The sequence below is a fragment of the Thamnophis sirtalis genome, unplaced genomic scaffold (assembly GCF_051295495.1).
Source record: "Thamnophis sirtalis isolate CommonGarterSnake01/CBP01778 unplaced genomic scaffold, rThaSir2_p1.2 scaffold_11, whole genome shotgun sequence".
NCBI classification, from domain to species: Eukaryota; Metazoa; Chordata; class Lepidosauria; order Squamata; family Natricidae; genus Thamnophis; species Thamnophis sirtalis.
The window spans coordinates 16,333,062-16,359,081 of NW_028261391.1; the positions used below are offsets into that span (position 1 = coordinate 16,333,062).

Sequence of the window (26,020 nt, forward strand, 5' to 3'; positions counted from 1 at the left end):
GGCCTCACCAGTCATGAGGAAAAGGAAAGAATTTTAAAGAATTTTTTAAAAAATAATTAAAAAGGCCAAGGTAGTTGCTGCCAGACTCCAAGTCACAGTGATGGGGCGGCGCCCTCAGTGGCGGCGGGGCACTTTGCGTCACGGGAACTTCATTGGCCGCTGCTGCTGCTTCCTCCGCTGCCGCCTCTTTCCCCTCTGCCCTGGCCACGGCTTATGCCACGTTCGGAGTGCTGCCCTTGGGCAAGATGCAGAGCCCGGAGTCCCTGCTGGACATTGTGGCGCGGCGTGTGGCAGAAAAGTGGCCCTTCCAGCGAGTGGAGGAGTGGTTCGAGCTCATCCCGGAGCCTGTGCAGCGCCGCATCGTCTACTGGTCCTTCTCCCCGCACCGGCCCTCCCCCTCCTGGTAGCTTCTCCTCCTTTAAATCTCTTTTTGCCCGCTGTCAAGCCGCTTTTTTTCTTTTTGCCTCACCAGCCATAAGCTTCACCGCATGTCACTGGTGGAGACACATCATTTGGCTACTGTACCAGTAATAAAGGGTTTCAAATCTTCTAAAAGACGATATGCACACAAATCGCCTTGCCTTCCTGAAGATATAAAAGTGTGAGAAATGTGTGTGTTTGCTACTTATTTCCTTTATTCACATAAACTCTAAGCCCCTCTAGCCTTCAGTTCCCTCTGCCATTAGTTCATCTTCAGCCCACCATCCTCTATATTTTGGTTTTGCACATGTGTGAAAGTTTCTGGCTCATAAATTCCAGGCCCCATTTAAACTGCAGTTGGAATTGAGTAGAATATTAGTTTGTATAGGAAGCAGAAACCGTACGCCTTTACTGCAAACTACAATTGACTTTACAAATTTGGATTGTAAAAGTTTGAAATAGATTACTGTAAGACATTTCACAGATTGTTCTTTTGGAAATTGTCTTTTTCAGTCCTCCAAAGATCCTGAACTTTTTCTAATGCTCAAATTTTGGCCACGCTTAAAAAGAACACAGAAACCAAATAATTATAATTTTACTTCACTTTATATTTTTTTAAGTTAAATATAGTTAATGAATTAATCTCTAATCATATGTTTAATATGTTTTCTCTCCCAACAGTAACCAGAATTGTTTCATAACAAGAGGCTGCATCCAAATCTTTTAAGGGTGCTTGTGATTGTAAAGTATCTGATTGTTTCTCTCTACCGTAATCCAATTAACTTCATTGTTGCATGCAGCCAAAATACCAAGCAGCCTAATGTAAAGAAAATGGAAAAATATTTACAAGTGGAGCTAAATTTATTCTATAATAAAGGGATAAAAGAGGAAGCAGAGTGGTGGAAATTAAAGCAAATGAATTGTTTTTGTGTTTGTCTGCATCAATGAAGAGAAATAATGTCTGGTGATAATAAGTGTGTTGTTGAATTGATGACACTGTTTTTCCTCCTTTTTCTCCAGGATGAAGAAGAAGAGATTAAACAAGAAATTAACATGCTAAAGAAATACTCTCATCACCGAAATATTGCTACTTATTATGGTGCTTTCATTAAAAAGAACCCACCAGGAATGGATGATCAGCTCTGGGTAATGCAGTTCTTTTGTTTCTATTTTAACAATCTTCACTTTTTATTTTGGATAAATCTTAAACTCACCCATGGTTAATTTTGGAAGCTACATACAGTTGAGGCCTGGTTATTACTTGGATGAGGAACCCCCAAACATATCAGAACTAAATATGAGCCAGCAGGGTGCAGCAGCTGCCAAAAAAGCCAACACAGTTCTAGGCTGCATAAACAAAGAATCAAGATCACGTGAAGTGTTAATACAACTTTATAATGCCTTAGTAAGGCCACACTTGGAATACTGCATGCAGTTTTGGTCGCCACGATGTAGAAATATATTGAGACTCTAGAAAAAGTGCAGAGAAGAGCAACAATGATGATTAGGGGACTGGAGGCTGAAAAATATGAAGAATGGTTGCAGGAACTGGGTATGTGTAGTTTAATGAAAAGAAGGACATGGGGAGACATAATAGCAGTGTTCCAATATCTCAGGGGCTGCCACAAAGAAGGGGGAGTCAAGCTATTCTCCAAAGCACCTGAGGGTAGAACAAGAAGCAACGGGTGGAAACTAATGAAGGAGAGAAGCAACTTAGAACTAACGAGAAATTTCCTGACAGTTAAAACAATTAATCTGAGGAACAATTGCCTCCAGAAGTTGTGAATGCTCCAACACTGGACATTTTTAAGAAGACTTTCGATATCCATTTGTCTGAAGTGGTGTAGGGTTTCCTGCCTAAGCAGGGGATTGGACTACAAGACCTTCAAGGTCCCTTCTAACTCTTATTCTAAATTGTTGGAGAATTGCAAAAATGTTCTTTAAGAAGTTAAGGTCAAACTATTCTTCCTCTGTAGTCACCAGGAGTTTGATTAGATTGAAACCGCTCTGTAAACCGCTTAGAGAGGCCTGAAAGGCCTATGAAGCGGTATATAAGTCTACTGCTATTGAAGGGAGACTTTACTACAAATAATACAGGTAGTCCTCACTTAATAAGTCTAATTGGGACCAACTAAGCAAGGCAGTTGCTAAGTGAGAAATCATAGGACTGCAACAGTGGTTTTTGGTGGGAAAATGAGAAGACAACTCAGTTTCACACTTTTGCTTTTGTGTTCAATTTCTTCTTTCTGGGACATGGGAGGCGAAATAAAAGAAGCAATTCCTGCAGGCAGTTTTTCTTTTGCCTGACCTTTCTACTCACCCTCCACAGATTAGGGAGATTGGAGGGGAAGGATTTCAAGAGAGTAAGCTGCTTGCTCTGCAGGGGAAAGTAGAAAAAGAACCACATAGATCAGGCATTGAACAATACATCCTAACTTTAATGGTGATCTTGTGATGCTGAAAAAAAATCATAGATGTTGTTAATGGGTTATTTTAGATAGACAGACAGACAGACAGCTTATCTCTGGTTTACAACCTTAATTGCAATCTTAGTTACAACTTTAAATCAGGAAAAGTTTGGCGACACTGTTTCCAACTAAGAAATTTTTACTAAACTTCTTAGAAAAAGGGCTTTCAGGCTCCTACTGACTTGAAGCTATTACAGATTAATGTGACTCTCCCCATACAAAGACTACGTTATCTCGAGAAGCCTATTTGCAAACTAGGTTAGTGTGTTGTGTGAGCCTGCCCAGTAAAATTAGCATGTATGTAAATTAGGATACAGGAAGATGTCTGTCTTTCTGGTCACAGAGAAACCAAATTGATAGGACCCGGGATTATCAATGGCTCTTAGCCTTGAAGCTGTGACAAGGCACAAGAGCTGCCTGCTTCTATGCAGTAGGTGTACAAAAGTAACAAAGTGAGGGGAAAAAAGACGGCTCCATTTTTATATCTTGTTGGCTTTCTATTGGGTCATTGTGTGAGAAGGGAATGCTGATTAAATTGGCCTGGATGTGAACCTTCACATCCTCAGAAGCATCCCATTCCAGGACTGCAATCCTTCCTTCCACACTGAAACGCATACTAAACACATACTAAAAACTAAAAACGTTGTTGAACTTTACTTTGTGATGCTTTCCTTTGGCTTAATGCTGCCTGTTACAAGCAGGAGCAGAGAAAAGAACAACTTGTGGATGCTGAGAAAAAAGGCGTGCAAGTTTTAAAAAGCAATCTCAGCAGGGTTGGCAACAATTGTTCCTTCAGCATCCCTCGAAAGAAGGTGGGATATAAATATTCATGAGATACCAGTGCTTCTGGTTTTATTATGTTCGTTTACATTGATTTGAATGCTTAGAACGCATCTTTCTTGCAAGTTTGCAGTTTGGCACCTGTGCATTGTTAAGCATTTCCATGGTGGTTTTTTTAAAAACTATTTTCTAGAATTAGTCTAAATTAGGGTGGCTCAGTGGCTAAGATGCTGAGCTTGTCGATCAGAAAGGTTGGCAGTTGGCGGTTTGAATCCCTAGCGCTGCGTAACGGAGTGAGCTCCCGTTACTTGTCCCAGCTTCTGCCAACCTAGCAGTTCGAAAGCACATTAAAAAATGCAAGTAGAAAAATAGGAACCATCTTTGGTGGGAAGGTAACAGCGTTCCGTGCGCCTTCGGTGTTTAGTCAGGCTGGCCTCATGACCATGGAGATGTCTTCAGACAGCGCTGGCTATTCAGCTTTGAAATGGAGATGAGCACCACTCCCTAGAGTTGGGAACAACTAGTACATATGTGGCAAGGGGAACCTTTACCTTAGAGTTAGTCCAGGATTCGAATCACCTGTTCAGAAAGTGTCCCTGGGTTGCAGCGTGGAGGTGAAATGTACATTTTGTTCCGTGCGAGAAAATTATTATATTTTAGATGTCTGATTGAATTAGAACCGGTGACACTTCTATTATTCCTGCTCTGGAGATAAATGCATCTTTATTTTTTGCTGTCATTGTTGCTGGAATAAAACTTCTTGATGATAAGGCCAAAGTAATTCTCTTTATCAGTCCTCTGCCGAGGTGATAATGGAGAGGTAGAAGGGAAGCCAGAATTTTTTCAATATAGATTATGATCTCTCTGCAATAAGGCAAGTTTCTGACATATTCTATGGCTATCATGCTTGAAGTGCCTCTTTTTATTTGGCCTGCACATATTGCTCTGTAACAAAAAAAAAAACCCACCCCAACTCAACAGGTCTATTAAATGTTATCACATCTCAAATATGAAGGCGGCAAATTCTAGCCTAATTGTTGTCCCGGAAAACCCAAGTGCAGGTTCACTTCTCTAAATACAAAGGAAATAGGATCTTGTGAACTCCTCCGGGTTCCATAGAATTCCAGTGTTTTTCTTTGTTTTCAAAAGCCATCATTTCAGATTAGTTGTCCTGATGGGAGAAGTATTCTGGGAAAATTCCAGCAATGGGTGGAAACTAATCAAGGAGAGAAGCAACTTAGAACTGAGGAGAAATTTCCTGACAGTTAGAACAATTAATCAGTGGAACAACTTGCCTCCAGAAGTTGTGAATGCCCCAACACTGGAAGTCTTTAAGAAGATGTTGGATAGCCATTTGTCTGAAATGGTATAGGGCCGTGATGGTGAACCTATGGCATGCGTGCCACAGGTGGAAAACAGCGCCTCTCTGTGGGCACACAAACCATTGCCCTAGTTCAGGTCCACTGCACATGCGTGTGCGCCTCCCGCCAGCCAGCTGGTTATCGGGTCTCTGCTGCACATGCGTGGGGGGCGTGCATGGGGCACGTACGTGGGGCATGCACCCATACACGGGGGTGCGTGCGGGGGGACGACACAAGGGGCAAGGGGGAACCGTACATGCGGGTGTAGGGCTCGTGCAAGGAGGCCACATGCGCATGTGCGGTGGCTGCATGCCAGTTGCATTTGGGGGGTTCAGAAGAGCATGCACACATTCATGCTCACTCGCTTGAGCTTTGGGCATTTGGTTCGGAAAAGGTTAGCCATCAGTGGTATAGGGTTTTCTGCCAAAGCAGGGGGTTGGATTAGAAGACCTCCAAGGTCCCTTCCAAGTGTTATTCTATATTCTAAAATGGGAAAAATCTTTTTAGTGACCATACCAAGGCTATTTCAAAAGCAATGGGAGGGTTTATTTGGCCCTTTCTCTCTTATTTTAAGGTTTTGTCCTATTGACTGATTTCGCAGTTGGGTTTTGGAATAAGAGGAGTTACTTTAAGGGTACTTGTTTGTGTTATTCTAAGTTGTTTATACAAGCAATCCTAGGCTTACAAAAGTTTCTTCAGTGACGGTTGAAAGCAGTGGTGAAATTCATTTTTTTTTTACTACCGGTTCTGTGGGCGTCACTTGGTGGGTGTGGCAGGGGAAGGACACTGCAAAATCTCCATTCCCACCCCACTCTGGGGCCAGCCAGAGGTGGTATTTGCCGGTTCTCCGAACTACTCAAAATTTCCGCTACCAGTTCTCCAGAACCTGCTGGATTTCACCCCTGGTTCAAAGTTACAGCAGCACTGAAACAGTGACGTACGACCGTTTTTCACACTTACAACCCTTGCAGCATCCCCATGGTCACATAATCAAAATTCAAAGGCTTGGCAACTGATTCATATTTATGACGGTTGCAGTGTCCCGGGGTCATGTAATTGTCTTTTGTGGCCTTCTGACAAATAAAGTCAACGGGGAAGCCAAATTCACTTAAGAACTGTGATACTAACTCAACAACTTCAGTGATTCACTTACCCACTTTGTCAAGAAAGGTCATAAAAAATGGGGCAAAATTCACTTTACAAATGTCTCGGTTAGCAACAGAAATGTTGGACACCATTGTGGTTCATAAGTCGAGGACTACCTGAATCTGGTTCAATTGTCTTTCATAATTCTGATATTGTGGCTGAATACTTGCTTTTAGCTGCTAAGCCACCTTGAATACTAAGTGATGGGAGAAGAAGGTTATGCATTTTCTTAATGAATATTGCAATGCTGGACAGTTTCTCTGTTTGCCGGAGCTGCCAGATTCAAGTCATTGGCAGTTGCCCAGCAGATATATTTTATGCACAGCAAATATTGTTGATGTTTATAAAACCTTCTTCACAAAGTTACCTCTGTTTGGCAATTGTGTCTTAAAACTCTTCTGGAGTGTGGAAAATAGGTGTTGGCAGGGCATTAAATTCTAGCTTTAACATCTGTATGTAAGGACACCTTATTATTACAGTTTGAAAGGAATGCCCATTTAAAAGATTTTTTTTAGTAAAGAGAGGGTTCTAAATCATAACATAAATTGTTTTGGTTTACAGACCTGAAATTAGATCAGAATCTTAATCAGCTTTCACAAATTAGCGAAGGCCCCAGTGGGAAATGTAAGCTCTGATTGGGGGAGTTATAGATATTTATGGAGGTTTGCTGATTGGCCATAAAACTTTGAATATAATATGATTTATCACATAGCTTTTATGTACAATGAAAGCTTATGTATTGAAGACAAATTCCTTGTGTGTCCAATCACACTTGGCCAATAAAAGAATTCTATTCTATCCTACCCTACGTTATGCAGATAGTATTGGCTGTTCTCCCAGGCCTTGTGATAGGGGGATGGATTTCCCCCCTCTCCAATTACATATATTTTATGTATATGTTATTTGCATTTGGTATTTGGTTTATTTCCCTTATGGTATTTCTATTTATTTTGTGTTATTTTTATATTGTGAGCTGCCCAGAGATGGCTTGGAGTTGGATGGCATCATAGTTGAAGCATATCAATGCACAAATAACTTTAAGGACCACCCTTTCCCAAATAATTCCCTTAGAAAACAAATCAGGCCTTTATTTCCATAGCTATTTTAAGACAAATCTTTCCCCTTTTAACATCTGGCAAGGTTTACATTCTGCAACAGATGCCTCCCCGTCTTATTATAAGATGATGTATTAATGAGCCACTGGGACTCTGGTGCTGAGTTGAAATCTACCATGTAATTTTTCAACAGTTGTCTTCCCTTTTGACAAGGGCTTTGATTTTTCAATTTTGTTGCCAAGGTGCCTTAGCTTATTGCATAACTGTAGGCTGTTAAGAAGACGCTACTTCTGTTGGCCTTGATTTTTTGCTGTTGTTTCGTTGTTGGTCTTTCTATCACTTCAAAGCTCCCCTATTTTATATTGTGGTGAACAGAACTGGGTGCAGTATTCCAAGTGTGGTCTTACTAAGGCTTTGTAAAGCAGTGTTAGTGTAAGAGCCGAGGTGGCGCAGTGGTTCAATGCAGCACTGCACGCTCCTTCAGCTGACTGCAGTTCTGCAGTTCGGCTGTTCAAATCTCACCGGTTCAGGGTTGACTCAGCCGGTTCCACCACAAAACCGCGTTCGACTAAAGGGCGCTTGACGAAACCGCGTAGCTGACGTCATCACAGCGCGACAACAGTGCGGAGAAAAAAGCACGCTGTAAACGCTAAACCTAAAATTAACCCCTAAACCTAACCCCCCTAAACCTAATCCTAAACCTAACGCTAAACCTAACCCTAAACCTAACCCTTAACCTAACCCTAAACCTAATCCTAACCCTTAACCTAACCCTAAAGCTAACCCTAACCCTTAACCTAAGCCTAACCCTAACCCTAACCCTTAACCTAACCCTAAACCTAACCCTTACCTTAACTTGAATCGGCTTGCTTTCAAAGCGCTATTTAAAGCGCCCTTCTTTCTCCGCGCTCGCTGTTGTCGCCCTGTTGATGACGTCAGCGACGCGGTTTAATCGGGCGCGCTTTAGTCGAGCGCGGTTTTGTTGTGCCACGGACTCAGCCTTCCATCCTTCCGAGGTGGGTAAAATGAGGACCCAGATTGTTGTTGGGGGCAATATGCTGACTCTGTAAACCGCTTAGAGAGGGCTGAAAGCCCTATGAAGCGGTATATAAGTCTAACTGCTATTGCTATTGCTACTTCACGTGATTTTAATTCTATCCCTCTGTTAATGCAGCCTAAGATTGCATTGGCTTTCTTTGCTGTTGCCCCACACTGTTGGCTCATGTTTAAGTGATTGTCCACTAGAATTTTAAAATCCTCTCACAGTTGCTGGCATTAAACCAGGCTTTACCTAGTCTATACCGATCAGTTGTTTTTTCTTGCCTAAATGTAAAACCTTACTTTTATCCACATTGAATCTCATTTTGTTAGATAGGGCCTAGTGTTCAATGAATGTTCAATGAGTACCTCACACATCATCCAAGAGAAGCTTCCCAAAATTTCTTGTTTAAAATAAACTTATAGGAAAGTATGTTTTTCTTACCATACTGAATGAGAACTAGTTTTCCTATGTGGCAAGTATTTTTTTTTTCTAATCCTTTGTCTGGGAAAGACTGTCCTCCCCCAATGGGATCTACGTTTCTTTATTTATCTGAAATACTGCCCTAGATCAACATGAGTTAATCCAAATACCCTCTTGATTTCCCTCTCTTCGTCCCCCCCTCCCCTCCCCATTTGATGGATCCCTATTGCTTGATCTGGATCTGCTTTGCAAATGAAATGAAGCAAACCTACTCGATGTGGCTTAGACTTCCAAATTGCATTCTGGAAGTATCAACACAAAAGCAAAGGTGCCACTGTACAGCTGTCACTGCAGTCTAGAGTGAAAGAATAGCATAGCATAGCATAGGAATTTGTCTTTGGTGCATATACTCTCAGTGCACATAAAGAAAATAAAATAGAATGCATTCATAAGAATCATAAGATACAACACTTAGTGATAGTCATAGGTTCCTATAGCAGTTAGACTTATATACCGCTTCATATGGCTTTCAGGCCTCTCTAAGCGGTTTACAGAGTCAGCATATTGCCCCCAACAACAATCCGGGTCCTCATTTTACCCACCTCGGAAGGATGAAGGCTGAGTCAACCCTGAGCCGGTGAGATTTGAACAGCCGAGCTGCTGAACTGCAGTCAGCTGAAGTAGCTGCAGTGCTGCATTTAACCACTGCGCCACCTCGGTTCCTAATAAGCAATCAAATTATACCAGGAAACAAATAAAACAATATAAATTGTAAAGATACCAGCAACATGGCTATAGTCATAAGTGGGAAGAGATAGGTATTGGGAAGGAAGAGAATAATAATAATAATAATACAGTCTTAGTAAATAGTTTGACAGTGTTGTGAGGATTATTTGTTTGTCATAGTGATGGCATTTGGGGAAAAACTGTCCTTGGGTCTAATTATTCTGGTGTGCAGTGCTCTATCACATCGTTTTGAAGCTGGAAGGTGGAACAATTTATGTCCAGGATGTTCGGGGTCTGTAGATATGTAAGGGGCATGGAAATAATAAGCAGAAAGATGTTTCCCTGCTCATACAGCGGAATTGGCTTTTTTTTTTTCTGTGCCCCTCTGCGGTTTGTGCCATCTGGACTCATGCCATCCTCTAGACAGAAGAGAGAACTCCAGGCTGGTGAAAGCTGGGAGCAGAGTGCTGAAGACAAAGCCCTTCCCTGGGGGGGGGGGGAAGAAAGGGGTGCTTGCTTTCCTGTCTAAAGATGGATTGCTTCCATGGCAACACTGCAATTTAGAATTGGAAGGGCTGGTGGATTTAATAATGATCCAGCTGGAGGGAGGTGAGAGAAAAAGAAAGCACATACAGAGTGTACCAGTCAGGTATATGCTCAGAGGGAAGAGGAGAATATTTAGGGTTGGGTGAAAATCAGAGAGTCCTTTCTAAATTATTTGGAAATCATTGGTGAATAGAAGACCTGTTGCTCAGCCTGTCTTTTGAAGGAAGATGTGGAATTTGGAATTGTTGAAATAGTCCAAGGTTAAATCCAGCATGAATTGGGAGTTGTGTCTGCTTTAACTTCGATTTGCCGAAAATAGGACTTCAGGCAATGCCTGGAATGCTCTACCTGACTCCATTGTTATATCCTCAAACCCCGCCACAGCTTCAACCTTTAACTGTGTATTGTGGACCTCAGCCCATTCCTAAGAGGTCCGTAAAGAGGGCGTGCATAAGCGTACCAGCGTGTCTTCCGTCTCTGTCCTGCTGTCCCCATTTATTTGTACTCGTTTCCTTGTTCATGCCCATGCTTATACCTGTTATCTTGTACACGTTTGACAAACTAAATAAATAAACTAAATATATAAGGTTCCACCACAAATGCGCATATGACAAAAGCGTGTGTGACTAAAGCGCGGTGACAAAACCGCGCCGTCAAAACCGTGGAGACGAATGAGTGCTGAAGCGCGCTGACAACAGCGCGCCGACAGAAGCGCGCTGTAACATAACCCTAAACCTAACCCTAAACCTAACCCTAAACCTAACCCTAAACCTTACCTTAACTTAAATCGCGCTTCTGTCGGCGCGCTGTTGTCGGCGCGCTTTTGACATCGCGGTTTTAGCGCCGCGGTTTTGTCGGCGTGCTTTTGACGTTCGCGGTTATGTCGTGCCACGAATATATAAGTGCAACTCTTTGCTTTTCTGTATAATGGTTGCTATAGCTAATTAGGAGCTGGTAAATAATACAGGCCCTATTAACAGAGATAGAAACCTAGCTAAGCGCTTACCTCTATACAGGTGATTAGGCTTCAGACTGGAAGAAAATGAATTAGCCCAGTCCAGGATACCTGTGATGACATGAGTGGGAGTTTAGCATAAGGAAGGAAAACCTGGTCTCAAAGCAAAGTAAGGATATAATCAGAATTTTGGGGAGCTGCTGGAAAATGCAGCTGATTTGGGATGGGACTAACATTCATGTAGAATCATGACACTATTCATGGGACAAAATTCGTAACACTATGTGTTATGGCAGTTATCTGCTAAGTGGAGGACTGAAAATAATAAATACAAAGACCCCTTTTCTGTTAGAAAAGGACAGGATCCTGGAAAAGAAAGATGGGGAAAATGAAATAAATATGGAATCCCATAGCACTTTCAAGGTCAACTTTCATTGGAATGTTAAGATTTCATAAACAGCAGATCACTTTATGTGATGCACTGAATAGGTTCCTCTTATAGGACTTTAAATGCAGATGATTAAAGGGATGAGGGAAAATAAGATTATAGATCTACATAAGCTAATAGATTTACTCAATAATTGATATGAAAACCCATTGTCTCTGTTTAAACCTGTATGTAGATTGATGATCTCTAACATATTGCTGTTTGCCTATTTTTCATTGTACTCTTGTTTATTGGTGGGGAAGCTTCTCGGCTTCACCTATGCCAGTGTTTTTCAACCACTGTGCCGCGGCACACTAGTGTGCCGTGACATAGTGTAAGGTGTGCCGTGGGAAAATTACTTTATATATAGTCAATATAGGCACAGAGTTAAAAAATTTTAACATTTTCTAATGGTGGTGTTCATGAAAAAAGTGTGCCTTTGCACAAAAAAGGTTGAAAAACACTGACCTATGCTACCTTGACTCAGTGATGGAGCATCCTGGGAGGCTGAAATGAGGTGCCACTGTCTTGTCACTGTTTTGAGTTCTGATGTAGGCTTTTTTCCTACTTATTCTCTTGTACAGAGTTTAACTAGCTTTCTTACGTAGAATCCAACTGGGTTTTGTTGGTAGACAAGAACATAAATCACATTGAAGGATAAGCAAGTGAAGGCACTTCTCATATTGTGGGTGCTGTTGAGGGGGGTTGTAACAATGTTGTGACAGATGTTGGGACTATAACTTCTCTTGTCCCACATCTTTAGCCATGTTGTCTATTCCTACAGGGAACTGGATTTCTGTATTATCATAATGTCAACATCCTAATGAGATTTTACTTAATACATAACAATCTCAGTTATGAACAAAATAAACATTTTATGGAATAGAGCATTTCATGGTGGATAAAATTATTCCTAAGTTATAACAATAATGAGAGAAATCATTGCCCCAATATATTCAATAACTATCTATCAATTTGTCTACTCCTTGGGAAAGACCATGATGTTGGGAAAGATTTCAGGCAAAAGGAGAAGAGGACAGCAGAGGATGAGATGGTTATGTAGTGTCATTGATGCAGTAAACATGAATTTGAGCAAACTCCAGAAGACAGTGGAGGACAAGTGGACCTGGCTTATTATGGTTCATGTGGTCATGAAGAGTCAACTATAACTTAGTGACTGAACCACAAAAGCAATCTGTCTGTCAACTCTCTGTGTTGACATTACATGCAGAGCGTTGGATCTCAGATTACAGTAGCTGGGTTGAGATGAATGGAGCTATTGGATAACGTGATTTATTGACAAAGACTGAAGGGAGGGAAGAAACATGGGCAAAGTTCAAAAGCAGATAAAGAAAGCAAAAAAGATGGCTGCGAATAAGAAATGCCTAATGAAGAATGCCCAATGAAGCTGTTAATAAATCACTGCTTTTTGTATTACAATATCAGGTCGCTTATTATGAAGCAGGGTACTTTACACTGTCTCTTAAAGCTCAAACTGGTTTGCAAAGTACTTCCTCATCCAATCCCCCCTCCCCCCAATAGCAACTTTCCAATAATGTTGAGCATGTTTTGATCTAGAACCAGGGGTGAGATTCAGCCCGTTCACACCGGTTTGGGCGAACCGGATGCTAATTTTGCATCTGGTTCTTCAAACCGGTTGTTGCACGGACCCGCCCTTCCCAAGAGTCTACACACAGCCCATTCATCATGCCAGGTAAGTACAGGACCCACACAAAGGCTCTGGGAGGGTGAAAAACAGGCCTACCTGAAGTTCCAGAAATCTGGAAACGGGCTTCTGGAGCCCGAGGAAGGCCGTTTTCACCCTCCCAGAGTCTCGAGGAAAGCCTCCGGTGCCTGGGGAGGGCAAAAACTTTCCCCACCACCACCATGAGGAGGCCACACACCCCATGGTCACGCCCACCCAGCAACTAGGCAGAGAACCAGTTGCTAAAAATTTTCAGTCGCACCCCTGTCTAAGGTGGGTTTTCCCATCTAATCCAACACCTCAACTGCTGAATCACAGTGGCGTTTTTCAATCAGAAGCCAATTTGGTTGGGTGTGTTTTAACAGAGATGAAGATAGATTGTCAGATTCATTAATAGTCTTTTAGTATCTACTTTTAAAGCATTCACTGCATCTCATTTAGCAACAGGTTAGGTTATAAGTATTACATTATATGAATATTAGGATCACAAGCTCTCAGAAATCCCAGCCCTACTTTTCCAATTCTGAGAATTGTAGCTCCATCAAGGGCCAGCTGATGCATTTTCTTGTTAAAAGCAATTAACCTCAAGCAGATATAAATAAAGGCAGATGGCTTTGGTTGACTATTTTGGCAGTACAATGGACATATTACTCCAGATTAATGTATAAACTGAACGCTTGATGTTTATAGCACATTTCTATTTTATTTTATATGCAATGTGCCATGGACTGCATTTTTCACCACATTTTAATTTTGAACTATATTAATAAAAACTCCTCTTACCGGCATTGGGATTTCAGTAAAGAAGATTAATGCTCATTCTTGTGTTTTCATTATTTCCATATTGGCATGTTCTAAACCCAAGTCCTTATTGTGATTCACACAGATAATCTCTTGGGAGTTGTTCGGCTATTTGAGGATGAGTTTGTTCAATAAAAGAGCAGGTCCCTAGGCCCATGTTTGATGTAATCTACTGCCCTCCATTTGTTTCGATGATAACTCTTCCAGGTATTTCACCATTGACTGATCAAACTGGTGATGATGGGAACTGAATCTAAAAACATCTGGAAGCCACCTGATTGCCTAACCCTACTTTAATGTCTTGAAGCCAACATAAGGTCATTTTAGGTGTATTTTACAGTAAATAGCTGGGCAATTAACACTCGTTTGCGATTCCCTGTAACTGAATGGTGTTGAACATGCTAAATTATGATTTCCGAGTCCTGTCATACTAATTCCCAATGATCAGGCATTACATTATTGTGGAACATATGGATAGATCCTATACCAGGGGTGGGTTTCAACTGGTTCGCAGCGGTCCCCGCGAACCGGTTGGTCGGCGAACCCGGAAGTAAGTAACTTCCGGGAAGGGCCCACCCGCCCGCCCGCGCTCCTTACCGGTCTTTGAAGGCTTCTGCGCTTCCACGCAGGCGCATGGCACATACAGCGCCTGCGCGATTCTCCGCGAGCAGCTGGAGCATCGCGCAGGCGTTAAGACGCATGCGTGAACTGCGCGCGTGCACAAGGGCGCCACCGGCCCCGTTCCAACTGAACCGGTTGGAACGGGATTAGCAACCCACCCCTGTCCTATACCATAATTAGGATGACTCTGCTGCCATTCAAACAACGGCTGCCAATCAAACAGCAGCTGCCAATCTCATGCCGTTAGTCCTCGACTTACAACAGTTCATTTAGTGACTGTTTGAAGGTACAGCAGCACTGGAAAAAAATGACCTAGGACTGTTTTTCACACTTACAACCATCACAGCATCCCCATAGTCATATGATCAAAATTCAGAAGCCTGGCCTGGCAACTGACTCATATTTATGACAGTTATAGTGCCCGCAGTTATGCAATCACTTTTTGCAACCTTCTGATAAGCAAAGTCAACAGGGAAGCCTGATTCACTTAACAACCGTTTTACTAATTTAGGAACTGCATGATTCACTTAACAACTTTGGTAAGGAAGGTCATAAAATGGATCAGAACTCACTTGATAACCATTTCGCTTAGCAACAGAAATTTTGGGCTCAATTGTGGTCATAGGTCCAGGGCTACCTGTAGTAAGGGGAGGAGGAGGGAAGGCAATGTCATGGCTCAGAAGTTCTCTGGCCACCATGGTCACGAGGTAGAGGCTGAATAAAGGGAGCCACACTCCAGGAACCAAATAAAGAGGAAAAGTAAATAAGGAGAAAGAAGCTACCAGAAAAAAGGTAGCAGCTGAGAAAACTGGGGAGAAAGACACACATTTTTTTCCCTTCCCTCAGGGTAAAATGAGGGAAAAATTATTCGAGCCATGTTCCTCAGATGGAGCCAAGATTCAGAAGAAGACAAGGATCAGGAAGCTAAGCTTGGAACAAACAAGATGAAACGACTAAGAAAAAAACCCCGAAACTTTGGCAGGACAGAAATCAAAAACGAAAACTTTGACAGGACAGATCGAAAACAGAGAGTGAACGAGATAAAAATCAGTCTGAACTCTAGAAAAAAACAGCATAGTTCTAGGTCAGGGGTGTCAAACTCAAGGCCATAGAGGTGCTTAGATCTGGCCCACAGGGCTGCCCTGGAAACAGCGAAGAACCGACCCACCAGTGGTGGGTTACAGCCAGTACAGCCCGGTACAGTCATACCGGTAGTAGGGAGCAGCGGCCACCGTACTGGTACAGTGGTTTGCTTGGCCCGCCTGCCTGCCCGCCCGCCCACCCGTTTTCCATACCTGTTTTTGAACTGGGCCAATTGCGCACGCGTGACAGCATGCAGCCCCTGCGCGATCTCTGACAAGCAGCTGGGTGTCTCAGGGATGGTGGAATGTGCATGCATGTGCAGCGCACGTCAGGCGCATATAGGAACAGATCACGAGCAGCGTACAGGTAGTGATGGTAAGAGCAACTCACCACTGCGACCCACAGTGCCTCTGCAAAGCAAAAACAGGCTCCCAATCTCCGTTTTCAGCTCAGATGGCCTCCTGCATCCCTATGCCAGCGAAAATGGAGCTCGGGTGGGCCAAGATGTTTTCAAACATCTTGGTGTAGAGGACTAAAATATTTTAGTTTAGCATACTTACTATCCTATAGTTTCTGAGTGTGTGAAGCGCAACAAACTGGGAAGCCACCGTTTAATGATAATTTTGTGCTCTACCTGAACAAAATCCTATGGTTAATGGGTTTACAATAAGCAAAGTTGACTTGTTTGGAAATTAACTGTAGTTCATAGTTCTGCAATAGAAGAAGACATACTTAACTGTGGCTTCTCAGCTTAGTTGCTCGACATGAAAAAAGAAAGGCCAAAGTCCCTTTGTTCAGGTTTGTGAAGCTTCTGTATATACTGATTCATCAAGCCAGGATGTGTTCACCCAAATGTAACCTAGCATCAGAGGTATAATGGAAAAATAATTGCTTTGCATGAAGATTAATTTAAGTTCCTCGCCCTGTGAAATCTGAATCATGGCTTTAGTCAGAGGCTTTGAAGCAGTTTCCTTATTTGTTTATGATGTTCCAGCCTTTCTTTCTTTCTTTTTTATTATTTTAAAAAGATAATCAACTACTCTTCATTCCCACAAATATATGCAGCAGTGTGGGAGTAGCTTTGCCTCCAACTGGTTTCTGAAGCTTTCATGGAAGTTCTGGAGCTTCAAAGATCAGCTTTCCAACCCATCTTGTGCCATTAGCTCCTTGGGAGTCCTGAAGCACTGTTATTTTTCAGCTTCATTTCCTGATCTGTTAACTGAGAGTATTTCTTCTCTGTCTTTGCAATGGTTATTGCAAAAAACTAACAAAACAGGCGTTGTGAAGTGCTGTAAAATTGTTGGAGAGAATAACAGAGTTGGAAGAGACTTTAGAGGCCTTCTAGTCCAACCCCCTGCTTAGGCAGGAAACTCTACACCACTTCAGACAAATGATCCACTCTCTTCTTAAAAAACCTCCAGTGGTGGAGCACCCACAACTTTGGAGGCACGTTGTTTCACTGATTAATTGTTCTAACTGTCAGGAAATTTCTCCCTAGTTCTAGGTTTAGTTTCTATCTATTGCTTCTTCTTCTGCCTCCAGGTGCTTTGGAGAATGGGTTGACCCCCTCTTCTTTGTGGCACCCCTTGAGACATTGGAATGCTATTTTGCAATAATATTTAAGTAATAATATTTGCCCTTTCCTCAAGAAAGCATTTCTTTAGTTTCTTTTGGCTTTCCAAATTGCTATGGTGAAATTGCAAGTGGTGGAGTTGCCATTTAATTAAGTGTATGTGTGTGTATTGTTATTATTATTGGTTAATCTTTGGTGAGATTCACAGCCTTTGGGGTTGGTTGGTAGGTCAACAGCTCGAGTCCTAACCAAGGAACCTAGGAACTGTTAAGGTAATGTCAGAGGATATAAGCTGTTCCAAGTAGGGTGGGTTTTGGAGAATCAGAATAATGTTGTTGTTGTTGTTGTTGTTAAACTTTTTTTCCATTTTAGTAGCATAGACCACTGCCAATTAAATGCATTCTGCTTTAATGCAACCCAGAAGACACTTTATTTTTAATTATAATAATTGCCTTTTTGTTTCTTTTGACAGCTGGTGATGGAGTTCTGTGGTGCTGGATCTGTTACTGATCTGATCAAGAACACAAAAGGGAACACTTTGAAGGAGGAGTGGATTGCCTATATCTGCAGGGAGATTTTACGGGTATGTGTCCAAAGTGAGCTAACCATCTCCCTGTGATATCATTGCATCAAACCTGTACAGAAATAATGCTAGTTCCTTCCAAACGCTTTATGCATCAGAAACGTGTGTGTGTTTGTGTGTGTGTTGCATTTGTGCTGATAAATAAATAAAGGGAGACTAGTATAGATCTATTTCAAGCTATTTAGCTCTCATCAGCTAGCCATACCGTTACTGGGATTTGAACCTGGGCTGTTTTACATGTTAGGCAGTTGTATTAGCCTCTAAGCCACAAGCTCTCCTTCCTTATCAGCTGAGCCGAGGAAGGGAAGCAGTATGCTCCCTTCCATATTTGGGCACACTGGGTGCTTTGACAAAACCCTTTATATACATACATACATACATACATACATACATACATACATACATACATACATACATACATGCAGGCATGAAAAATAAAGGTTGAATATTGGAATGTTCTCCCTTTCCCTGAGACTCTTTTGCCTCCTGTTCCAATTATCTACCATTTATTACTGTTAGAAATTGATTGTTTTTATACGTAGATAGAATTGAGAGGGTATATTTACAGTATTCTCTCAACATTTTAAGATAGTCTTCCTATGCTGTTGTATAAAAATGGTAACTTATTTATTTAAGACTGAGTAACTTCTTTCTTTAAGGCTTCAGTATCTCTCTCTCTCGAATTACAGGTAGCCCTCCACTTATGATTGGTCACTTAATGGCTGTTCAAAGTTACAACGGACTTGAAAAAAGTTACTTATGACCCATTCTCAAAGTTACAACTGCCGTATCAGCCCTCTGTTTATTTGATCACATTTTGGGCACTTGGCAACAAGCTTGTATTTATGACTAGTTGCAGTGTCATGTGATTAAATTTTGCCATGTTTTTTTGTCTAAAAATGATAGTTAACACCTGTCGGATCAGCCGGATTCTGATTTACAACCATAATGATTTGGTTAATCAACCAGTATAACCTTGAGTTCAGTCATGTGACAACTTGACTTATGACCACAACTTATGGCAAAATTTCCAGGCTCAGTTGTGGGTTGTAAGTTGAGGACTACCTATAGTAATTAAAACTTTGTCATAGAATGTGATGGTTAGAATGGAAGATGGTGGTGAGAAAAGTGGAAATTTCTGTTTCTAAGGCTTTAAGGCTTCTAAGGCTGAGCTTATAAATTAATTTGCTAAGAGCTAATGTTTATGCCTGTACCTAATCTCTGCTCTGAATTTAGTTGCTGAGAAAAAAGTCACGAGATAGAAGATGATTCCAACTGCTTGGTGGCTCGTCATTAGAGGATTGTATGAATGATTCATAGTCACTTAAATCCAATTTATAATGAATGAGTGAAAGTTATTTGGCTCTCTTCCTTGCTCGTCTTTGAAATCTGCCATTTCTTTTTAGAAAGAAAACTCCTTCTTTAATATTAATAGGAGCAGATGTATTAAAATTAAAGTTCCAGATCCCTTTATAGAAATGGGGGAAATCATTCAAAGTAGGGATGAAGAAAGATATTTTCACGCAGAGTGACTCAAATGGAACAAGAAAATTGGGAAATTATTTTTTTTTTTACTACCGTTTAGAATTCCTACAAATTCTTAAAAAGAATGAGAATCAGGATAATCTCTGGATGTTATTATGTTATATGTGGAAATCATTTCACTTTTTATTTACATAGCAAAGTCAGCTATGATATGCAAGTTCCACAAGAAACAGGGGACTTTGCTATATATTGCAACCTGTCTGACACTATCTTTTTAAATTTTATTTCTTTTATGGAAATCAGGGGTGGGTTGGAACAGGGCCGGCCGGCGGGAGGCCAAAAATGCTGTATTCAATGCACCCAGATTTTTAGCCTCTTTTCTGAGGGAAAAAAAGGTGCGTCTTATACTCCGAAAAATATGGTAGAACAATTAATCAGTGGAACAACTTGCCTCCATAAGTTGTGAGTGCTCCAACCCTGGAAGTTTTTAAGAAGATGTTGAATAACCATCTGTCCGAAATGGTATACGGTTTCCTGCCTAGGCAGGGGGTTGGACTAGAAAACCTCCAAGGTCTTTTCCAACTCTGTTATTCTATTCTAAAGATATTTTTATTGCAGCATGATAACTTGAGAAGGGGGAAGGCTAAAAGTAAGTGTTAAATAATTGACAGCTAGAAATCCTTTTCAGACAGTGGAGGACAGGTAGACCTAGCACAGTATGGTCCATCGTATCAGATACGTCAAGTCAGAGTCAAACATGACTTAATAACTGAACAACAGCAAAGAAATCCTTTCTCATCTTTGATTCGTACTTTGAATATACCTGGTTTCCCTTTTAATCAATTAATACATGCATACGTTGTGAATACCTTTTTTAAAAAAGCAAGTTATACTTTAAGCCAGTGGTTCCCAAACTTGGCAACTTTAAGACTTGTGGAATTCTGGGAGTTGAAGTCCACAAGTCTTAAAGTTGCCAAGTTTGGGAACCCCTGCTTTAAGCAATTGGATGACAAATAAAAGTAGAGAACAACTTAGTCAGGTCTACCTAAAAAAGTTGACAGCCAGATGACTGCAGGCCCACCACTAAGCTGACATCCTTGGCTGATTTTTTGACATTTTTACATGTGTGGCAACGAAGGGAACAATTCAATAATTTGAACCTGATTCATTACTCACCTATTTTAAGAAACTGACTTTCCAGTTTATAAACGTAGGTTCCAGCTTGTGCAACTATGTCTTTTCATGACAGAAACAAAAGTACCACTGTTGATGAATCACACTATTGCTAGCTTTTCATAGCAATTTGCGGCTGAATTGCTTACTCTAAATAAACAAGTGCTTTGTTTCAATTCTAAACAGCAAACATCACTTTGGGAACTTTTTAGATTGTATTTTCATTTTCAGACTGAATTCTTATACTGTCTTTTTTAATACTAAGGGGTAAAAAGACTCTTATAAAAACAAAGGCACAGAAGCTTTTCAGAGTTGAAGCTGGTACAGTCCTGTAAAAATGTACTCTTAAAAGTGAATACAGTAAGGGCAAGGTTAAAAAAAGCAGAGGTTATTTTAAAATAATTAATGTATGGAGTAAAGGAATGCAGAGGTTTCAAAAATCTACCGTGCCATTTAGAACCGGTTCCAGCTCCCTCCCCCACCCGTCTGCGCCATGCTTGCCCCGCCCACCACTCACTGATTGGCTGGCTTACCAATTGCCCCGCCCGCCTCTAAGAGTCCTGTTGTGGCCCAGCAGGAGCCGTTGGAACTGCAAACAGACTCCAATAGCAAGTGACGCTATGAGTTGGCTCTGGAAGATGTGGAGGACCCTGGACAGGGTTCAGACTCCGAGCAGGGACCAGAGAGGCTGGTTAGCCACCAAGAGGCGCCTGAGGCATGGAGCAGCAGTGAAAGCAAAGGGAGGGTGTCCCTGACGTCAGGCCCTGGAGCAGTGGTGAAGACATCAGGCCCTTGAGCTGTGAGGAGGCTCAGAGGGAATTGGTCCCGGACGCCAGGCAAAGATGGGCAGTTAAGCCCTGGCAGCAATTATGGAGACAAAGGAGATAATTGGACCCAAGTGGTTGTGATTAGGCTCCTCCCAAGAGGTTATATAAGAAGAGACTTGGGAGGAGGTTTTTTGTGGGACTCAACTATTATACTAAAGCTGGAGATGCTCTGGTGTGTATTTCTTATCTGTGGAAGTCTGGGTTGCTGCCAAAGTCTTGTCGGTGTGTTAATTTACTGTGTATAAATTGTCTAGCAGCAATCTTGTGTGGGCGTGCCTCACCGTATGCAGGGGGGTCAGAACAGAGTCCTATCTAAACCTTAAAGTCTTAAAGCTGTCAAGTTTGAACATCCCTGGGGTTTTTTTTCTAAAGAGTTTGGGGTGCAAGGGTCTTGTAATTTGACAGCTTTAAGACTTGCATGCTTCAAATGCCAGAGTTTCTGAGCCAACATTTTGGTTGCTAAACAAGAGCGTTTTTAAGTAAGTTTAACCACATTTTACAAGTTGGCCACACCCAGTCAGTCACATGACTGCCAAGCCACTCCTACCTGGTCACATGACTGCCAAGCCACTCCCACCTGGTCACATGGCTGGCAAGCCACTCCCTCCCAGTCACATAGCGGGCAAGCCACTCCCACAAAACAGGCCACACCTACAGAAGAGGTTGTAAAAAAAATTGAAACCCACCACTGGCATACATGTAAATTTCCATTCCATTCTTCTTATTGCATTTAACAATAGTAAAATGTTAAATAGAAGCAAATAAAAGACAGCATACACAATTCAGTGCGATAAATGTAAAAATTGTTAGTTAACCAGTGCTGGATTTTCTTTAATTTTGTTTTCTCAAAATAAAAATAAAAATAAAAATCTTTATTTACAATATATTTATTATGTCTCTCGTTGACTTCTCTAGGGCTTGAGTCATCTCCATCAACACAAAGTGATCCATCGAGATATTAAAGGCCAAAATGTTTTGCTAACTGAAAATGCAGAAGTTAAACTAGGTAAGTTTTGGGACGGTGGCTTTTTATTTAAACAAAATACTAGGAAGAATGAAACGAGGCTTAATTGAGAAATCTTCATTGGTCCTGCCTCCTAAGGCAGGGGTCCCCATCCCCCAGGCTGCGGCCTGTTCAAAACCAGTCCCTGAGAGAGATGGGTAAGTGTGCGCCTGTGAAGCTCCACCCACATGAGTGGTGGCAAGTATGAACATACGCGCCCTCTGCTCAAGCACCTCCACTCGCGCAAATGGAGCTTCACGAACAAGTGCAGAAGGGCCTGCCACTTATGTGAGTGGAGCTTTGCATGCGAGTGCAAACACCTTCAGCTCGCCCGCAAACCTCCATTCGTGCGAGTGGGGGGCCCATGCCACACAAGCCCAACACACCGGGCAAGAGCAACAAACTGGAAAGATTGGGAATCTCTGTTCTAAGGACTAACAAAGCTGAGAATTTCTCTTTAAATTTCTAAGAAGTAGACCTGAACATTGACATCAGGGGTGTCAAACTCAATTTTATTGAGGGCCGCATCAGGGTTATGTTTGACCTTGGGGGGCCGGGATGGGTGTGGCCATGGTGGGCGTGGCCAGTTCAACATCACTTCTGCCGCACACAGCCCTCCCAAGCTCAATTTTTGCTGGCAGAGGCACCACGGGCCAGTCCGTCATTGTTTCTAGGGTGGCCCCGTGAGCCAGATCTAATCACCCCATGGGCTAGATCCAGCCCACGGGCCTTGACCTTGACACCTCTGCTTTATATCAGTCCTACTTTAGTCAAGAAACTTGGGAGGAAAAAAAATTCAGGATTCCTGGCCACGATGAACCCTAGAATGTAGAGCAATATGCTACAAAAAGGCTGTGAAGAATACTAGATAGCATGGCCTTCATTCTTTGAAGTTGTTATGTTCTTAGAATAAAACCCTTACAATTCTTGAAAGATTATGCTCTTTTAAAAGAGATTCTGGCTAGGAAAATCAGCATGCCATAATCCCTTCCAACTGTCGTTTTTGCTCTCAATGTCACTTCAAATTTTCTGGAGCATTTTTACAGTACTCCCCAGCCTATTTAAAATATGTTAATTTTTGGATGGGTATTGAATAGGTACCTGTTGTGGCCCAGCAGGATCCGTTTGAGCTGCTGATGGACTCAGATAGCGAGGAACCTTATGAGTCTGCTTGGAAGATGTGGAGGACCCTGGGCAGGGTTCAGATTCAGAGCAGGGACCAGAGAGGCTGGTTGGCCACCAGGAAGCACCTGAGGCATGGAGCAGTGGGGAAGATCAAAGGCAGTTTGTCCCTGACTCCAGACAGAGAAGGGCAGAGAAACGGAAGCAGCAGCTCCGGAGGCAGACTCATAAGAGATAATCAAGCCCAGGTGGTTGTGGCTTGGCCCCTCCCAAGAGAGTATATAAGTGAGAACTTGGGAGGGGTCCTTTTGCAGGACACAACCATTCGTAACAGTCTTGAGGAACTCTTGTCTGGTCTGTTTTGTATTTCCGTTCTGTTTGGTTTGGGTTGCTGCCAACCCTTCTTGCATGAGAGTGTTGTTTGGGCTTTCAGCCAACGGAGTTGTAATTCCTGTGATTAAAGAGTGGCAAATAGCCAAGCCTGTGTCTGTGTTACTCACAGGCCGGAGGGGGGGGGGTCAGAACAGGTACCTTTTCAAGGATTTATACATTAAACATTAGTTGGTCCTTGAAAGGATGTGGCCAGAATGTTTAACTAGAGTTGGTCTCAAAAATAGCTAGAAGAGATCAGCAGTATTATTTATGCAATTCTACTTTAGCTGAGCTGCAATGCATTCTTCAAGTAGCTCAACACATAGGTCCCTGGTACTTAAAAAAAGAAACAAACTCTGTTGTATTTTGTCAGAAATGGTGCATGATCTGATTCAGTTCTAATGCAAAATTTGAGCAGTATCAAAATAAATAAATAAATCTGGAATCATGAAGTAGGACACAACAGATATTTTATTTACCTTTGTATTACTTTCATAATAGAATCATTTATTTACCTTTGTATTACTTTCATAATAGAATCATTTATTTACCTTTGTATTACTTTCATAATCGAATAATTGCAAAAAGGTCTTTGGTACAGTCTTGACAGAGATTCATAACGAGCAAGCAAGGAAATATTAAAATGCATCTTCTAAAAATATGAATGAAATTTTAGATAACACCATTTCTAGTTTCCAGCATAGGTGTTGGAAATCTTCTCTAGCCTGTGGCTCTATTTTATGATCTACAATGATCAAGATGCTTTTTTTTGTAGACTTGTCATAAGACAAGCTTGATCAGGAATCTGGTAGACCTTTTCCAACTAACAAATGTTGTTTAAAGCACTTATGAGCTTCAATTCACTTTATTAGATGCACAGAGTGACTAGACAAATGTAAATTGGGGTGAAATAAGGAAAAGTAGGAAAAGAGAGGGGAGGCTAGATGGATTATACCGATGAAGGTTCCAAATAAGACAAGTTACAATTATTTTATCAATTGTAGTATTTTTGGAGTATAAGACGCACCTTCCCCCCCCCCAGAAGAGTGTGGAAATGATGCGTCTTATACACCGAATACAGCCATTTTTGGCCTCACAAAGCCCCGCCCCTGCATCCCATTTTTGTGAAAAATGGGCAAAAAACAGGCTGTTTTTCACCAAAAGAGGGGTGTTTTTGCCTTCCCCCGCCCTCCTGAAGCCTGCGGAGTGCTCCTGGGGGGGGGGGGCAACAACTTTTTTTCTTATATACTTCTTCGAAATCTTGGTGCGTCTTATAAACTGATGCGTCTTATAGTCTGAAAAATATGGTAACAATTGTAATGTATTAAAAAAAACTTGTGAAGTTGCACAAAACCTTTTGATATGTGAATTCAACAATTTCTTCTTCAATGGTGCTATGAAAATCTTGCATTTCTAAAGTCACATTGAGATTTGCTTTAGTATCCTGAGATTTTGAAAGACCTTATCCTTGTTTGACTTACCTTATCTTTTGGAGTATAAGATGCACCAGAGTATAAGACACACCAAGGTTTTGAAGAGGCAAATTTTTAAAAAAGTAGGTAGGTAGGTAGAGGGATAGAGAGGGAGAGAAAGAAAGAGAAATACAGTAGGTAGGTAGGTAGGTAGGTAGGTAGGTAAGTAGGTAGGTAAATAAAGGGATAGAGAGAGAGAAATAGAGATAGATAGATAGATGATAGATAGATAGATAGATAGATAGATAGATAGATAGATAGATAGATAGATAGATAGATAGATAGATACAGTAGGTAGGTAGGGAGAGAGAGTGTGTAGGTAGGTAGGTAGAGGGATAGAGAGCGAGAAATAGAAAGAAGAGAGAGAGAGAAATACAGTAAATAGGTCGGGAGAAAGAGAGTAGGTAGGTAGGTAGAGGGAGAGAGAGAGAGAGAAATACAGTAGGTAGGGAGGGAGGGAGAGAGAGAGTGTGTGTAGATAGGTAGGTAGGTAGAGAGACAGAGAAATAGAGAGAAAGAAATGCAGTAGATAGGTAGGGAGACAAAGAGTAGGTAAGTAGGTAGGTAGAGGGATAGAAAGAGAGAGAAATACAGTAGGTTGGTAGGGAGAGAGAGAGAGAGTAGGTAGGTAGATAGGTAGGTAGGTAGGTAGGTAGGTAGGTAGGTAGGTAGGTAGATGTTTCCAGGTGTATTTATCCATGTGCTGGAGAAGGAAATCGCGGACAAACCTTAAGACTTAGTTTCTGCTAGCACAGCACTTGATCAATGTGATTCTCATCAGTTAAAGAGCTTTCCAAAAAGGGGGGGGGGGTGCACTCTGCAAACCTCCGAAAAATGGCCCGTTTTTCGCGAAA

General features: G+C 41.7%; 1 protein-coding gene across 6 annotated transcripts in view; it reads left to right on the forward strand.

Annotated features, from left to right (window-relative positions):
* The window catches only part of TNIK (TRAF2 and NCK interacting kinase), a 348,933-nt gene that overhangs the window by 184,150 nt on the left and 138,763 nt on the right, over positions 1 to 26,020 (forward strand). For all 6 annotated transcript variants that reach the window (XM_087725246.1, XM_087725250.1, XM_087725247.1 and 3 more), the window contains exons 4-6: positions 1,441 to 1,566; positions 17,602 to 17,712; positions 22,113 to 22,203. In XM_087725246.1, coding sequence (XP_087581372.1) covers positions 1,441 to 1,566; positions 17,602 to 17,712; positions 22,113 to 22,203 — 328 coding nt within the window. The remainder of the gene's footprint in view (positions 1 to 1,440; positions 1,567 to 17,601; positions 17,713 to 22,112; positions 22,204 to 26,020) is intronic.